This window comes from Orycteropus afer, unplaced genomic scaffold (genome assembly GCF_000298275.1).
Source record: "Orycteropus afer afer isolate SDZICR_OR568_19922 unplaced genomic scaffold, OryAfe1.0 scaffold00031, whole genome shotgun sequence".
Taxonomy (NCBI): Eukaryota; Metazoa; Chordata; class Mammalia; order Tubulidentata; family Orycteropodidae; genus Orycteropus; species Orycteropus afer.
Window position 1 is genome coordinate 12169253 of NW_006921618.1, and position 18337 is coordinate 12187589.

General features: G+C 41.2%; 1 protein-coding gene across 1 annotated transcript in view; it reads left to right on the plus strand.

Annotated features, from left to right (window-relative positions):
• Positions 1-3071: 3071 nt before the first annotated feature.
• Positions 3072-18337, plus strand: part of MACO1 (macoilin 1) — an 86884-nt gene continuing 71618 nt past the window's right edge. Inside the window, exon 1 of the mRNA XM_007935744.2 lies at positions 3072-3151. Coding sequence (XP_007933935.1) covers positions 3072-3151 — 80 coding nt within the window. The remainder of the gene's footprint in view (positions 3152-18337) is intronic.

Consider the following 18337-nt stretch of genomic DNA (forward strand, 5'->3'; position numbering starts at 1 on the left):
TCCTGTTTTACTAATCTGCAAAATGGCTCCTACTGTTCTCCTCTGCTTCCTGATTGGTGGCAGAGTGTGCAACTAGAGGGGGGCTCCCTGGCAGGAGACCTGGCTCATGCAGCCCAGTCCCATGTTCTTAGAATCCCTAAGGAACAGAGAGGAAAGGCTGGCTCTTGGCTGGAGCCTGTGGGGCTCGGGCTAGTGTAGGGCAGGGAAAAAGAGAGTGTTCAGCTGGCACAAAATGACTAAGAGAGAAGGGGATAGAGCAAGGGCTACCCTCCTCTGGCCTGCCTTGGGCCAGAGGAGGAGGCCATTCCTGTCATCTCACCCCAGCTAATCACCAGATCAATAACCCCAACCATCAATAGCCATCTCTACAGGCACCAGGAGGATGAAGGCTGTTGAAGTCTATGGTCCCTATGGAGTCTGGAGCTAATGATTTCCAGCTTCTAACCATACCTATTTCCAACCTCTATCTTCTTCATAAACCAGTTCACTTTGGCAGCTGAAACCTTTCTTTACTGACTCCAAGCAGAGCATTTCATTCAGATCAACAATAGGCTTTGGTGAAATTTTGAGCTGAGCTTGTAATCCTTGGTCTCCTAGTGCCACTTTACCAACATGCTGGAATAGAAATTAGGGATGAACTACATTGTTAACAGCAGTTGCCACTTATTAAATGTCTACTGTAGGCTTGGCACTGAAAGGTCATTCTCCTCCAAGCCTTAAAGCAAACCTAGTACAAAAGAGGCCCTGAAAGATTATGTAACTCACCCAAGCTAGTACGTGGTCAAGCTGGAATTTCAACCCTGGTCTGAAAAAGTATTTACTCCTGTCATTTTTCTAAACTGCATCTCTACAGGGTATGGCTCCAATCCCCAAGAAGTTTTTGGCTAGGTGGATGGACATGCCTCACCCAAGAAACCACAAATTAGCAGTGGCAGTGATGGAGATGCTCTGTGCGGGGGCAAAAGCAGGAAGGTGGGAAGATAATTTTGAAGTGGGTTTAAGGACAGTGAAGACCAAAGCTTGCTTGCCTGGAAAAAGGAGGGTGGGCCCTGATTCAGAGCAGCTCTGGATGCCACACTAAAGAGAAGGGGTTTTCTCTTCCAGCCACTGGGGGCTCTTTGAAGGTTTGTGAGCAGGAGAAAGTAACAGAGAACATCGATTAAGGACTATGTATTTGCTATACACTACAAGTTCCTTCTTAGAGTGAAAGTTGATTAAGGAGGTGATCACAAGGCCGATAAAAGATGGCATCTGCTTCCTGGGAAGTTTTAAAATGTGTTGTTGGAAGACCCCTAACCGTCCCATTTTTGGCAAATAGTTAAGGTGATACAGTCGCCGAACAGAGCTTTCTGCAACTATCAAGAGATATTTATGTGCATAAAATACATCAAACGCAATTATTATTAATAAAACAATTATAAAATCATCCAAGAGGGAAACTGGAAAGGAAATATAATAAAATGTTAACAGGGGTTGTGTTAAGGTTATGGGACCCATGAGTGTTTTTTTTCCCCCCTCCTCTCTGGCTGTAGTTGTTTCCACCCACTACCATCAAGGCGATTCCGACTCACAGCGACCCTATAGGACAGAGTAGAACTGCCCCATAGGGTTTCCAAGGCTGCAGATCTTTAGAGAAGCAGACTGCCTTATCTTTCTCTCGTGGAGCAGCTGGTGAGTTCCAACTGCAGACCTTTTGGTTAGCAGACGAATGCTTTCTGTGCCTAATTTTCTACGTTTTCCTGGGCTTTTCTAATGACATATACCCTTCTCTCTTTTGAATAAAAACTCTGTCTTTTCTAACTGTTATTTTGCGATACCTACGTTGCGAGTGTGGGTGTGGGTGTGGGTGGGCGGTATGAGGAGTAATTGCGCAAATAGATGCAAAGCACCTAGCGCAGTACCTGGCATAAAATCAACGATCTGTGCGTCCCACCTCGGCCCATATTCCACCTCTTCCTCTCCTTCGACCTCCCCACGCCTGGGTCCAAGGCCCCAGCCTTCCGCTCCGGGGAGACACACGCCCCAGGCGGACAATCCACTGCAACGCCCCCGCCCTCACTCTCTGTCCAGCCCGCCTAGTGAACACGAACGCCGGGCTGCCCCGCCACACGGCCTCCAGCAGCCTAGCGCGACGTCGCGCGCACCCACGGCCCCGCCCCTGTGACGTGGCACCCAAGGGGGCGGGACCTCAAGGGCTCCGCCCCCACCTCCTGCGATTGGTCATCGCGCTGTCACCATGTCGCGGGAAGCAGGGTATGTGTGTGTGTGTGCATGTGTGTGTAGGGTTTGCTTTGTCATTCGTAACCCCATCGCGCGCTGATACTGCCGGCTTGGCCGAACACGCCAGGATCTGCCGAAAGGACCTCCGCCGATGCTCCCGAGATGCTCCCGGGTGGGGTCGATGCTGCAAGAGCCTTACATAATGACGCGACTGACTGAAGCACATGTTAGCGCAGGAACACCACATGCCGCAAACCCAGGCCTTCCATTTAACATACTGCAAGATGATAGCCTACAATGCAATGTAGCACAGTGTGCTTTGTATGAATTATAATACAATGAAACGCAATCCAGTAATAATAAAGTGTACCTTCGCAACAAGGCATAATATAGGATGTTATATTTATAGGGCCTATTTATAAGCCTCTATTTAAATCTTTTCTGATAGGTCCAGCCACGGGTCCAGACTCCATAATGATTGGTACATTCTTCTGTCCTTCAAAGAGGCGGGCTCTAGAGTCCGTTTTGACTCTGCCGGCCTTGGGATTGGCTGGCAGTGTCGAGGCGGAGCCTCTTATTGGTCCCAAAGCTGTCCGTCGGAGCCGAGTAGGCGGGGCAGGCGGCTGGCTGGTGCTGGGCGGGCGGGCCCCGGAATTGTCATTTCTTTGTTTCCGAAGGCGGAGGAGGCTCTGACCCCCCCCACCCCACCCCCTCCCCCTCGGGTGCTGGTTCCATGTCTGTGTGACCGGCCCCAGGGGTAGAGTCCAGGCCCGAAGTGGGGCGGGCCGGCTGCGGCGGCTGGGGTGAGAGACGGCGGCGGCGGCGCGGGCACCCGGCCCTCCAGCGGGAGGATGAAGCGGCGGAACGCCGACTGCAGTAAGCTCCGCCGTCCCCTAAAGCGGAACCGGATCACCGAGGGCATCTACGGCAGGTGAGCGCCCCCGCCTACGCGGGACTCAGTCGCCGCGGCCACTGGCCCCCTCCAGGGGGCCCGGCCCCGTTATGTAACCCTGACTAGGCCGCACGCCCGCTCCGGGGGCTCTCCTGAGGAGCGCTGCCCGGGGGGCCGCTCGCCGGCCCGCCTGGGGGCCGCCCCGGGGGCGCGGGGCGTGGCGAGGGACTGCCCGGCCTGGAGGGTGCGGCGGCTATGGGCACCGGCTGGTTGAGCTGTCGCGCCGCCGTTGGGAGGGCCCGGGCCCCGCCGGGGGGAGGGGCGACAAGCCCCCTCCCCGCCCGACGTCCCCCAGCCAGAGGGCAGCTCCCGGGGCTCCCAGTTGGTCGCTACTGGCCCCTAAGCCCGGGTCTTGTCTGGGAGTTTGTTGGCTGGTGCCAGGAGACGTGTGGACCATATGCACTGGGGCGGGGGGGTGGTGGGGAGGCTGAGTCCACCAGCCTGGCTCTCCAGCCTAAGTAATCTGACAGTGGTCTGTCAGTCCTCCTGGGCTGCTGGCAAACTGAGCTGGTGGCCACATTGTCCCTTCTTTTGCCTTCTACTTCTTTTATGGGATCTCTAACTTGGCACTGTGGGCTGAAGCCAGTACGCCCAAATCATGCCCTGTGGCCCGACTCCAGACTCAAGGGGCTGATGAGCATTTTCTTAGCAAATGTTATTTTGCTAATTTCAAACAGATTATTTTCTTAAAATCTTTCACCAGGGATTTTCTCCAAACTCGTTCATCCAACTTTCCTCACCTCCAGTGAAAAGCACTGTCCCTTTAAATAAAAATTAAATTCACTACTCTGAAGGGTAGAAAGACAACAGGTTCATGGGACAACTTCATCATAATGATAGCTTCCCCAAAGCAGAATTTATGTACGACTGTTATTCTGGTTCTTCTCACAATGTTAATTCTAAATGGCACTTGCCTTGGTAAAGAAATTATTTCAGTGGAGAAATAATTAGTTGGCAAAGGAGAATTCTCAGCGTGCAGATATAGGCTTAATTGAGTCCTCATGGTGTTTTACAGTTTAGCTCTTCTGGCTGTGGGACTTAGAGAAATACGTGAGGTGACTGATGACACCTAAATTGTCTAAGCATAACTATACACTTTGCACATGCTGTTGTTTACACATATGGATTGAGTGCTTTTCACAGACAACTCATGTAAACATTTAGGGTTGTTTTCTTTCAAGTTTAAAAGCCTTAAGAACTCAAAGTAAAAAGTTCTTGGATAGCTCCTTATGCAATAAGCCATAGATCATAGGAATAATTAATTCATTCAACAAGTATATACATTGTACTAGGCACTGTTCTAGCCACTGAGGACACAGTGAAACAGGACAAAATCCATGCTGAATCAATCAGACCTGACCATTTTAACTAAAACTATAAAAAGAAAAATAGTTTTTCCTGCAGATTTAATGGGTAGGGAAAGGTCTATTCAATTCAAGTTACATACTCCGTAACTCCTGAATAAAAGATAATTTTGGGTTTGTTTGTTGTTGTTTTTTAAAAACCCCCGCTCCCCCGGCTATTGAAAAATATTTGACTGACTTAACATTGATAGTGACACAAGAATAGAAAAAACGTATTAAATAGAGTTGGTAGACGATGGAAAACTGTGGCATTTGAGTGGCTACTATTTACAGTAACATGATGATGTATTCCCTTTTGTAGCAAGAAGATAGAGGGTCCCCATATTGTTTACATGATTTCTGCCGTATTGCACTTTTCTTTGGATTTGAATAAATATGCCCAATTTAGTACCTATTCTCCAGTCAGTGTAAAATCAATGTGTAGAAATGAATTAGCTGTCAATGAAGATACGTTATTTTACTAGTGATCTTTTGGAATTGAATTTTCTTACCTCAGGAGTTTAATAGTAAATACACTATGTGATTTACTCAGAGTTTAATCTGTAAAATATAAAAAATCAGTGGTGTTTCCGTTCTCAACTCTGTTTACCCTCCTCTGTTTGGTATTAAGTTGTTGTTGTCGTTGTTAAGTGCCGTCGAGTCGTTTCCGACTTATAGCGACCCCATGCACAGCAGAACGAAACACTGCCTGATCCCGCGCCAGCCCCACAATCCCTGCTATACTTGAGCCCATCATCGCAGCCATCATATCAATCCATCTCGTTGAAGGCCTCCCCCTCTTTCGTCGACCCTCCACCCTACCAAGCATGACATCCTTCTCCAGGGAATGGTCCCTTCTTACAACATGACCAAAATAGGTGAGACAAAGCCTGGCCATTCTTGCTTCCAAGGAGCATTTTAGCTGTTAATAAAAGACATAAATATATTTCTATCTATCTTTCCTGGTTATAGACTTACATATCAAATGAATCTCAATGTATTATCTGTTAGTTTCTGTTAATAAGTATTGGACTGAAGGAGAAAATCATAGTTTTTTTTTTTTTCCTTAAGTATAGGGTTCTATTTTTAAGAAGAGCTTTAGAAGATTTCCAAAGCAAACAGAATGAGTGGACTAGATTTAAATTGTGACGTTTAAGGATTCATGAGTGTTGAATTTATATTGATCATCAAATTTAAGTCTATACTAAATTGTTTCATGTATCTGTTGCCCATTTTGTTTTTTAACATCTAGCCAATTTTGGTCTTTTTAAATTTTTTTCCCCTGAGACTGTGTTGGCAGTTTTGATAACCACTGTCTACTGTTGCCTAACCTTACATGGACTTATTATTTTCATGTTCTCAGCCTGTACAACTTTCTAAGCTCTAGCATAAGAAGGAAGCAGTGGTGGTAAAGAGTGCACTAGGTGGAGGGCAGCAGGAGACCACGGCTTAGGCTCAGTCCCAGCTCTGGCACTTTGGACAGGCAGGACCTCCCACAGTTTGGAAGCCCCTTTCTCATCTGCCAGATGAGTTCTGAGGACTAAATGAGATAATACACAGTTTGTGAAAACTCCTTATAAAAATAGTTGCTATAGCACAGTGCCTAAAGCATCTGACTACTAATCAGAAGGTGGTGGTTCAAACCCATCAGCCACTCTGCAGAAGCAAGACTGGGCAATGTGCTTCTATAAAGATTTACTGCCTCAGAAACCCAGTGGAGATTGCTATGAGATGAAATAGACTAGATGGTAGTGGGTTTGGTTTTTTTGTATACAAATATTATTTACCATGGTGATATCATAATGTAATGTTTGTTTTAGTCTTTAAGGAGGCTGGAAAGATTGTTAAGACTGGTGCAACTATAACCAAAAGTTACAGTCAAAACAAGAGGTCAGTTGCTGCTGCTTGATCTTACTTAAAAAAGTCCTGTTGCTGAGAGATGCGTTCAACCATGGGCTCCAATCCAGCAATTGTTATGAAAGTGATTGTCAAATGATATCATATATTTTCAGTATCATGGCTGTGTTAGAATTCTGTTCCAGGGGCAAGGTAGAAAGAAAATAAATCTTAGACATTATATATATGTTATGTACATTTATACATATTCCTTCATTTGAAAATTGTCACATGCTAAGGAGCTCTGGTAGCATAGTGCCTAAGGCACTTGACTGCTAACCAGAAGGCTGGCGGTTCAAACCCACCAGCCACTCCTCGGAAGGAAGGTTGGGCAATCCTACTTCCATAGTGATACTGCCTCGGAAACCCAAGGAGGGGTCGCTATGAGTCGGTGCCGACTCGACGGCAAATAACAACAACAACAACATGAAAATGTTAAACCCAGTCAAGTTAATAATCGAGAATAAGAGAAAGGAAACAAGAATGGTGATCATTTTTTCTTTTATATTAGTAAGGGCTAAAATTAAAATTCATCATCATTTAAAAAACATCTTAGCTAACACCGAGGCTAATAGAGACTCATTCAAATGTTGAATGAGTGAATTAGTAAATAAATGTAGTAAATAAATGATTATAAGCTAATCCATCCCATTCATTAAGAACCCATTCAAGATGTTTTTCAGGGAATTGTGGAGGATATAGGAGAAGACATGGTTTCCATCTTGAAGAAGTTTACAATCTAATAGGCCATAGTCATATAATGCCTTAAAATTGTGCAGTGGTTTAGAGGTTCCGAAGAACTTGTGAGGTCTGGTCAAGTACAAATATTTCTGTTGAACTACATTTTAGTTTATTATTTTAGTGGTTCAACTTGGCACAATAATGACCTTATTTTGTTTGTGCTGTTTTATAAGAAGTTCTGGTGGCATAGTGGGTAAGGCATTTGGATGCTAACCAGAAGGTCAGCTGTTCAAAACCACCAGCTGCTCCGTGGTAGGAAGATGAGGCAGTCTACTTTGGTAAAGATTTACAGCCTTGGAAATCCAATGAGGGTCACCATGAGTCAGAATCAACTCAGTGGCAGTAGGTTTAGTTTGCTTAGGTTTGTTTTATGATGAAGTGGGCATTTGCCACTAAGTGAGGGAGTTATTAACCTCAAATGAGATAGATGTGAAAGTACTTTGGAAAGTAAAAAACATAATAAGTTATTAATAAGAGAAAGTAAAATTAAAACTTCTGCTTAACTATTCCATTTTAAGAGCCTCAGGTTGGATGGCAGTGGTTCTCTCCCTGTGTCTGCCTTTACACACATGCACCACATGTCCCAGTAGCAGTATCTCATTATAGCTCATGAGTCTCCAGGTGACAGAGCGTTGGAGTGCTATATTGTTTAGAAAAGTCCTAAGGGGATTCTGCATGGTTCATTCATCTATCACCCTGTGTACTTCCTACTGCCTTGCCTCTGAGGATTACTGAGTTAGGAAGATGAGAAGATAGCAGTGGCAAGTCTAGAACCTGGAGGCAGAAACATTTATGTTTAAAGTCTATTCCAAGACTCTGTAGTTAAAATGGTTATTTAAAATAGTAAATATAATAAATAAGGTATGTGTTTTAAACATCAGGAAGCTGTCTTATATCTTTGTTGCTGGTAGTTGAAAAAAACACCCCTTTAGTTGTTAATTTATGAATTCTTCCTGTCTTCCTGTGCTGGGTTCTGCCTGTAGTATATTGCCTGAAGTTCAGGCAGTGTGGTACTGTACCTGACTCTTACAGTGTTAAGGCTTAATGCTTTGAAACTAAGACTAAAGACTGCCCTTCTGTGATACTTTGCCCCATCTTTCCACTGGAGATAAGTTTTCCGGCCTTTAGCTCCTTGAAAGTGACTTTTTAAAATGATCAAATTTTGTACCCTTCTTGGTTTCCTAATTTTCATTTTCAGACCCTTGTCAATAATCTGGGCTCCAGAAAGTTCACTTTACTGCTTTTTCTGCCTCCTTAGTGATGTTTCCTAAGCCTAGTTTTACACTCCTTTGGACTGTGCTTATTAAAGCAGCCGGAGACTGGCATGGCCCTTGCTGATTTGATTGTACATGTGTTATGCCACTGAAACACTAGATCCCAGTATGGCAACCTCACAGCCTCAAAAGCATTTTGGTAATCTTGCTAGGCTTTAACTTCAACAATGCTGGGCCCAGCATAAAAGTGATGAGTTCTATATTGTTTAGAGAGATGTTGGGGAAGGCGGTGAGTATAATGGAGAAATTGAGATATTTTCACCAACTTGTCCAGTGAGGCTAAATCCTTATATTTGTGGTTTCCGTGAAATACATTGAAGAGTCTGTCACACTGAAATGTTTGCATTTTGTTTTTGCTAGTAGTGTATTATCTTAACAAATAGGCTTTCCTCTGACTTACATTTATGATTCTTCTTGTCTGAACAGTCATGGCAGTTTAGTTTTGTTAGGTGTCTTGAAAATCCCTTTAAATTGCTGCTGCTGGGTTGAGAGGAGAAAGGCGGGGGGAGTGATCCCATTCCAGATTATTTGCTTAAAGGCGTCCTGTTTTATCAGTGATATTCTTTTCTTTTTTTTTTCCCTTCATGTTGATTCATCATGGCCTTTTTTGAACCTCACTAGATTTGGTGATGAATTTTAATGGTAGGCTTAAAAACTTATTTTCACTTTCATGCTAGTTATATGCCTATGTATCATGGATACAATTTATGTTCCATAAAGTACTTATATTTCCAGAGTCTTTTTCTTTGACCATTTCTCTCAGATCTCCCCATTGATATTAACTCTTGGGCTTGTGTGTGTGTGTTTGTGTGTTTTGTCATTTTCTAGGCTAGCATCCAGGTGAATATTTAAGGGGCTATAAGAAGATATACCATATATCTTACGGAGTCTGGAGGTTGAATAGATGTTTCATGAACATAGTTAAAACCACAAAGTGAAATACTGTAATTGAATTACTTACTTGATAAACCAATACTGATTGTTTTATTTTCTGCACTTATTAGATTCAGGCATAATTATTTTATTTGGATCATTTTCAAGAAGAACAGTATATTCAGTAAGTTACATAAGGAAAATGGTGCATACCAACAGTAGAAACATGTATCATTTGCTTGTTTTTTTTTTCCAAGGGGGATTTCTTCCAATATGGAAGGAGTGAATTGTTTCTTCCAGGTCTCTCACTTTCAGGTACATGCACTGTAACTTTGGAAGCTTTTTAAAAATTAATCAATTGTTGGAGAATATTCTTTGAGGCTTTATATCTTTTATTGGCATTTAATTTAATTTAATTGTCTCAGCTCATCATCCTTCAGTCCCCGGCCTTTGAAGCCCCTTCATAGCATGGGCCTTTCATGCCTTTGTATTTTTTCTCTGGTGCGTAAGGACCACTGCTCACTTTGAGTCATGGGATTGTGACATTGGAAGCAATTTATCCCTTAACCCATCCCATGTGGTGCCTTTTATTTATTTTTAAATACATGGATTGAAATGGTGCAACTAGTCCGTATTAGTGTACTAGGAGCTCTGGTGGCATAGCGCCTAAGTTACTTGACTGCTAACCAGAAGGCTTGTGGTTCAAACCCACCAGCCACTCCTCGGAAGGAAGGTTGGACAATCTACTTCTGTAGTGATACCGCTTCAGAAACCCAAGGAGGGGTCGCTATGAGTCGGATCAGACTCCATGGCAGTGAGTTTGGTTTTTGGAGTTTGTAAGATACTCTGATGCATTTGAGCTGTTGGGGACCCTTTTGTGTGTGTGTGTGTGTGTGTGTGTGTGTGTGTGTGGGCATAGCACAAGGAAATGGCTAGAAACAATCTTGGTCTGTTTTTAAATTATGTTATTATTTTGTTCATCTTCAAAACATTTTTGTAAACCAAGTAAAATGGTTCAGTACTAAAGTCAGTACTTTTTTTTTTTTTTTGCCCAATTTGTAGTGAGGACTCGAGTTCTACAGAGAATAAGTCCCATGTTCATAGTCAAAGCAAAAATTTCTGTAGAGACAGATGTGTCAACAATTGTTTGTTTTTCTCTAGGCTTTACCTCATGTTTCATTTTGCTTCTGACTTTTTCAAAAAAATGAGTTCTTTTTATTTTTAAATTATATGTTTTCTCTATTACAGTGACCATTCTAGGAGTGTGTGTGTTGTTGGAAAGCAGTCTTGAGTTGTTCTACCTTTTGTGCTATAGTTATTTCTGTAAAGAACATTTGACTTTTTTTTTTTTTTCTGTAGAGCTTCAGTGTTTATGACTTAAGTTTATGAGTTTATAATTGACCAGTTAAGATGCTGAGGGTTAGGTGGAAATGGGGAGAGTGCTGACACATTGTGGGGATTGCAACCAGTGCCACAGAACAATCTGTGTATGTAGATTGCTGAATAGGAAGCTAACTTGCTCTGTAAACTTTCACCTAAACCACAATAAAATATTTTGAAAAACTCATGAATAGAATTTGCAAAAAAAAGAAAAAAAGCTGAAGGTTTCATTTTTTCATAAAGTATACCTGCTCATTTAAAAAAAAATCAGATTCCTTTGGAGAATTAAAATAGTATATAACTTGAGTAGGGAGCTCTGGTAGGATAGTGCCAAGGCATTTGACGCTAACCAGGCAGCTGGAGGTTCAAACCCACCACCCACTCCTCAGAAGGAAGATGGGGCAATCTACTTCCGTAACCCAAGGAGGGGTCACTATGAGTCAGGTCTGACTCGACGGCAGTGAGTTTGATTTGGTTTTATAACTTGATATGTATGTAGAAAGGAGTAGAAGAATAAAATACTGTCTGTTGAGCACCTAACTTGAGCACAGAAGTCCAGGGTGATGGATAAGTGTATGGATTTTGAAGCCATATGCACTTGGGTTCAAATCATGTCTCTGACACTTACTAGTTGTATGATCTTAAGCAAGTCATTTACCTACTTTAAGCCAATGAGGATAATAATATTACCTACTTTGTAGAATAAGGATAATTGAGGTAAATCACATAAAATACTTAGCATACTGCATGACACAGAATTGCTCAAAAATTATTATTACTGCTATTATTATGTTTTTATTTTCATTATCTTATTGAGTCCTAGTAGTAGCTTCACATTCACAGGTGAGGAATCTGAGGTTGCCAGAAGTTGAGTTGCTTGACAGAGAGCCTACTGCAAAGTCCATCCTCTTTTCATTTCATTGTATTGTGCCACTTCATCTTTCTGAATGGTGTTTGTATGTAATAACTCATCTTATCCTCTCAAGAGCTCTGTTACATACAGGGCAAGTGCATTATCTTCACTTTCTAGGTGAAGTCATAGGTACCAGGAGTGTCTTGCCCAAAATTATTGACCTTTTTTCTTTCTCAAAATGGGAATCTCTTCTCTAATAAAAATCAATATAGACATGACAGATTAATGCAAAATGTGATCCTGGATCCTGAATGAGGATTAGTGAAATTTGATAAAGCTTTAGATTAGATAATAGTACTATATCAATGTTAATTTCCTGGTTTTAATAATTATACTATGGTTATATAAGAGAATGTCATTATTTTCAGAAAATATAGGAGTAAAAAGTCATTATGTCTGTAACTGACTTTAAGCTGGTTCAGGAGAGAAAAACAAAACTACATATACATGTATATGGAGGATTACAACATGACCTTGATGTTTTATCATTTGTGGGATAAGGGGCTTGTACTATTTTTGCAACTCTGTCAGTCTGAAATTATTTCAAAATAAAAAGTAAAAACAAAGTAACACTTGTTATAAAAGAGTTAAAGCAACATGACGATGTATAAGAATAATGTGAAAACACTTAGTAGTCATGTCCCATGTCATCACTGTTATACAATAGATAAATATTGTCCCTTTTTTTTTCTACATAAGCAAATGTGCATTTTTTTCTTTCTTAAAAAAAATTCTATGCAAAGGTATCTTGGCTTTCACCTCCACTTACTCTCATTTCTTTATATAGTTTAGCTTATTCTTTTTAGCAGCAACAGTGTTCCACGTAGGATTCGCACTGTTCTCTGTGGTGTGTAACTCCTATTTCTGTGCTCTTTCAACTGTGCCCGGCAGCCTTGTAGTTCTCTGTTCCTCAAATTTCTTTCTTATAAAATGCCAATAACTGCCCTGCCTACTTCACAGTTGTAAAGATAAAATGAGATAATAGAAAGGCGTGATTAGGTAGATGGTGATTATTACTGATGAAGTGTAATACTTGATTCATATATGAAATAAATTTCTAATATAATGTTAACACAATGTTTTTAGGACCTGTGGTTGTTTATACCCACCTATTTTGCTACTACTTCAGTCCTTTTTCCTCCCAAACTCCACAGGCTCCATGCTGTTGAAAGTATTTTTTGAAGCAGAAATTCTAAAACTCCAAACCCTCCAATTGCACTGGGTTATAGCACTGGGTTATACCTTGATGGCTCTGTAGTCTGTATAGTCCTTTATTAAAATATTATACCACATGATTCTTAAAAGCTTTCTTTGGTGATCTCCTTTCTAGGTTTTTTTCTTTTCTTTTTTCAGTCTGGCATATTTTACACTGTCAGATTTGTCATTGCAGTGACTGTATGTATATGAGAGTCTCTTTGTGTGTGTGTAATTTACTCTAGAAGGGTTCTCTTTGAATCTTCAGGAGGCCTAGAATAGAAAAGAATATTATGGAACAGCTTGGGTGTTCCTAGCCAGCTCCCCTTTTCTAGGTTTTATACAAGGGTGATGTGGTTACAGAATGTAGCAGTGGTTCTAGTCCATTTTATATTGTGGTTCATACACAACTTTTTGTAGTCCAGCATTTCTCGAATGTTTTTGTCTCTGGACCACTTTACTCTCTTAAAAATGATTGAGGATGTAGTCAATGTCATGAGACAAAGTGTATGTGAACTGCTGTGTGGAAAGTGAATTTACTTTGTAAATTTCCACCCAAATCACACACAAAAAAAAATTCGTTTTTTACCTTATTTTAAAAAAAAAGATTGAGGACCCCAAAGAGCTTTCACTTACATAGGTTATCTCTATCTATCTTTACTGTATTAAAAATTACAACTGAAAAAAAATTCGAAACATTATTTACAGACTCATTTAATAGTAAGCTCATAACATGGGAATATATGAGAAAAAATTTTTTAATTAAAGACATGGGCTTTCTAAAGTTTTTTTTTTTTTTTTTTTTAATGTAGTGAGAAGAGATATGGTTTAATGTTTTTGCAGATCCCTTTAACGTACTGCTTTAATAAAGAAGGGAACACTGTACTCAGAGCCAGTGGCAGGTAGGCCAAATGGCCAGGTAGTCTGGCATCAGAGCAAAGCTGATAAGATTCATTTCTTCAGAGTGAGAACAGATTGGGAGCAGATGTACGATGATCCTCCAGGCAGATGATGTATTTGTTACCTTTGTCGACATTGCTATGTTCAGACACCCTGTCAGTCAGTTGGGCATCATCTCTCCCTCTTCATTCTAAGTGCGTGCTCCTGTCAGTCCTAAATGCCCTTGTGCGTTGCAGGCCGTTCCTTCAAGGTGTTATGCTGGGCACTGAGGATACAGCAGGGAACAAAATGGCACTTCCTTTCTTCTTGTGGAATTTATATCTTAATTACAAGAAATAGTTTTTAATGATTATTACAATCAGATGTTCTCATAGTACAGGATGCTGCTGTTGTTGTTGTTGTTATGTGCCATCGAGTAGGACCCGACTCATAGCGACCCCTCCTTGGGTTTCCAAAGCAGTATCACTAGGGAAGTAGATTGTCCCATCTTCCTTCCGAGGAGTGGTTGGTGGGTTTGAACTGCCAGCCTTCTGTTTAGTAGTCAAGTGCCTTAGGCACTACGCTACCAGTGCTCCTAGTACAAGATGCTATATGAGCGTAAATGAGGGGCCCAGACTTTGGTTTGGAACCGTCAAACTTAGTTTGATGCCTTTTTTGAGGATGCTTATGCTGTGTACTGAAGGATGAGTAACAATTGAAGTGCTTTGTTTAGTTTAAATTGTAATAATGTAGAGACCTTGTCTACAAACTAGAATGTAGAAAACTGGAAGAACTAACTCTGAACAGTTGGAATGCTTCCAGTTGAGGGAAGGATAGCCAAGAGTTTGGAGATAAGTACTGATGGTCTGTTTAGAGTATTACTTTCTGAGACACGTGAAATTCAGTTGAAGTTCCGTGACAGAAGTCTGTCCTGTAGACTAGTGCTTTTTGAATTTTAATGTACACACAAATGGCCTAGAGAGCTGATTAAAATGTAGGCTTAAGGATCGCTGGTGGCGTAGTGGATAAGGCACTTGACTGCTAACTGGTAGATCAGTGTTCAAACCCACCTGCCGCTCCATGGAAGGAAGATGTGGTGATCTACTTCCGTAAAGATTTATAGCCTCAGAAACCCAACGGGGGTCACTATGAGTCAGAAACGACTTGAGAGCAATGAGTTTGGGTTTTTGGTTTTTATTAAATAGGCCTGGAATGGGCTCTGAAATTCTGCTTCCCTAAAAAGCTCACACATGGTGCTGATGTTGCTGGTCCACAGACCACACTTCACATAGCAAGATCATGAATGGCCAGTATGAGACTAGCAGGAATACAAGGCAGCTCATGGTCTGGATGAATATTCTAGAGGTTATGCCCAATTTAAAAAACCCTTTGCTATCAAGTTGATTCTAACTTATAGCAACCCTGTAGGACAGAGTGGAACTGCTCCATAGAGTTTCCAAGGCTGTAAATCTTTATGGACACAGACTGCCTCTGCTTTCTCCTGTGGAGCAGCTGGTGGCTTCAAACTGCCAACCTTTTTGTCAGTAGCTGAGCATTGCCAAACCACTGGGCTCCCTAATGCCCAATAGGGAGAAGTATTTGATAAAAGAGAAGACAAAGCAGTTTGGTCCAGGAAATACCATGCTACATACTGAATGCTAAAGATTCATAGTTGGCATTACAGAGAGGACAGGAAAGCTAAGGATTGAGATAGATGGCCACTAGCATAGTCAGTGGAATATTTCAGAGATTTCTGTGGTAAGGACCAAGTGAACTAAATGGCCATTAATTTACCTAGGGAAAAGGTCAGGTACTGAGGATTGATGGCTACCCTGTAGTAATTATGTGGGCTCCAGAAAATGATGTAGGTGACCCACAACTAGAGACACTGAACAGGAGGTGCACTTTACCTGGAAACAGAAGAATGTTCAATACTACTTCTCATTAATCATAGATGATTAATCCATAGATGGAGACTTTTGCTAAATGGATTAAGTAAAAAATGGTTGTAAATGGCTAGACTAGGAATGGAATGGGAGAAAAAATCTTACAGTTGACGTTGACTTTAAAAGAATCATCACCATTAAACCTGATAATTACAGATTTTTTTATTTCAAGGAGCTCTGGTGGCGTAGAGCTTAAGGCATTTGGCTGTGACCAGAAGGTTGGTGGTTCAAACCCACCAGCCACTCCGTGAAAGGAAGACTGGGCAATCTACTTCTATAAAGATTTATTGCCTTGGAAACCCAACGGGGGTCACTATGAGTTGGAATTGACTCAATGGCAGTGGGTTTGGTTTTTTTTTCTTCTTTATTGCCTTGGTACCCGGAATAGAAGCCTGTAGTACTATCAAAAGACTTTATTTGTCTGCCCTTGTTTCAGGATATTATTATGGAAAATATCTTTTTCTTGTAGCTGTGCTTTAAGATTTTGTATTCTAGAATTATTAGAAAATGTATTTGGATCAGAGAATCCAGGTAGCATCAGATTCACCATAAATCATATCATGAACTGTGTGTATAAAAATGTTTTACTAATCATGTTTTCTTCATGGTTTAGAAGAAATATTTTGGAATGTTTGTTGTTTGTTGTTGTTATGTGCCGTCGAGTCGGACCCAACTCATAGCGACCCCTCCTTGGGTTTCTGAGGCAGTATCACTACGGAAGTAGATTGCCCCATTTGGAATGTTATAATGGCTAAAACCTTAATTAATATTCTCCCCCTTTACTGTCATCTCTTTGGACCTAGCAAAATCTCTTGAGCTTCAGAGCATCGAAGGAGAGGAATTAGTTAGGGCTTCTGCACTGATGAGGCTTCATTTAGATGGCTTGTCTTCTAACTTTTGTACATGATACCCACTGCAGTGGAGTCAGGTCCGACTCATAGTGACCCCTCCTTGGGTTTCCCAGGCAGTATCTCTACGGAAGTAGGTTGCCCAATCTTCCTTCTGAGGAGTGGCTGGTGGGTTTGAACCACCAGCCTTCTGGTTTGCAGTCACATGCCTTAGGCACTATGCCACCTGATAGGTATACTTTACTCATATTGTTGTTGTTGTTATGTGCCGTCGAGTCGGCCCGACTCATGGCGACCCCTCCTTGGGTTTCCGAGGCAGTATCACTACGGAAGTAGTATTGCCCAACCTTCCTTCCGAGGAGTGGCTGGTGGGTTTGAACAGCCAGCCGTCTGGTTAGCAGGCAAGTGTCTTAGCCACTATGCTACCAGAGCTCCCATAGAGGGCTCAATGAATACGGAAGCAGGCAGCTGTCTTAAACTTTATAAAACCCTGTTGAGACTGAAATGACTCAATAAAATATAAAGACTAGTTCTGGAGTAAAATCACCTTTGTTAATTAGATCGCTTCCTTTGATTTTAGAATAAGACCCACCTAAAAGGGGCACTTGAGGAAAGCTGAGAGTATGGTATAGATCAAGTTTCCTTAGATAGCTGTACTTCTGAACTGTGACTCAGTAAGAATTGGTTGTTAAAAAACATGGAGGGTATGAAAGCGGTTGCTTGTAAAGAAGTGAAACGTGAAAATGATCCACTCAAAGTTACCACATTGACACAGCATAGTCCACAGTAACAAAGATGATCAATTTGTATTCCCCTGAGTTATTAAAAAGTATTCAGCATGCTGCCATTCTTTGCATAATTCTATTAAATAATGCAACAGGAATACTGCTGATAGCTAGACTGGGATCCTGCCATGCCTTGGGACTTGTTGATAGTAATGTACCTTGTCCACCTGGGGAATGGTAACAGCTAGACATGACTGAGGCAGTACCCACCACAGTCTCAATCTGCTACATTCCAGAGACAGCCCCATGGGAAAAAATTTTAATCGGGAAAATAAATACATTTTCATGCCATTTTTTAAATACCTTAGAAACATGGCAGAGAGACTGTTACTCCTTAAACACCCAGAAGTATAATTCTGGAAACAAGAAAAAAATGTTTTAGTTTTAAAGCCAAGCAGCTTGGACATGTAGTGTCAAACTAGATTTACGCTCCTAAATGCCTACAAGACTCAAGATGTTCCTTCTAATAAAGTGTGCATTGCTTTCCTACTGAGTTAGTGATGGATTTCCTGCCCTTCAGTGAGAATGAGGGCCTCATCCTGATCTGGCGGTAGGAATTGTATCGGAGTGAAACCAAAAGGTAGAATCTAGAATTCAAGTCTGGTTTTTCTTTTTTGCCTTGGGTTCCATAATTCTATAGGAAACATCTTAGTAGAAACTTACTAAGCTCAAAGAAGTTCTACCAAGAATTAGTATAAGAAATTGACTGTAGTTGACAAATTACATGTTATTATGAATAATGTATCATTAAGGGTCATATGTGTCTATTCTTGGAATCTTGTACCTTATGACTTTAAAGTACCAAAAAAAAAAAAAAAAAAAGTCCTCAATGTTGGATACTGCTTTTGCTTCCCCCTCCCCAGGTATCTAAGTATTTTTGTACCTTATTTAATATATTTCAAAATTACATATTAAAACTTTTGACTTTGTTGTTGGTGTATATTCATATAGTTAATTTGATCAAATCAACATTGGAATATTTGTGTTGTAAAACATCATGCAAATCTTTAGCCTTCATCAAAGTGAATTTAGTATTTCCCATCAGTTTGTCTTAGAAAACCTTCTTTTAATGCTTAAATTTAATCTGCTTTAA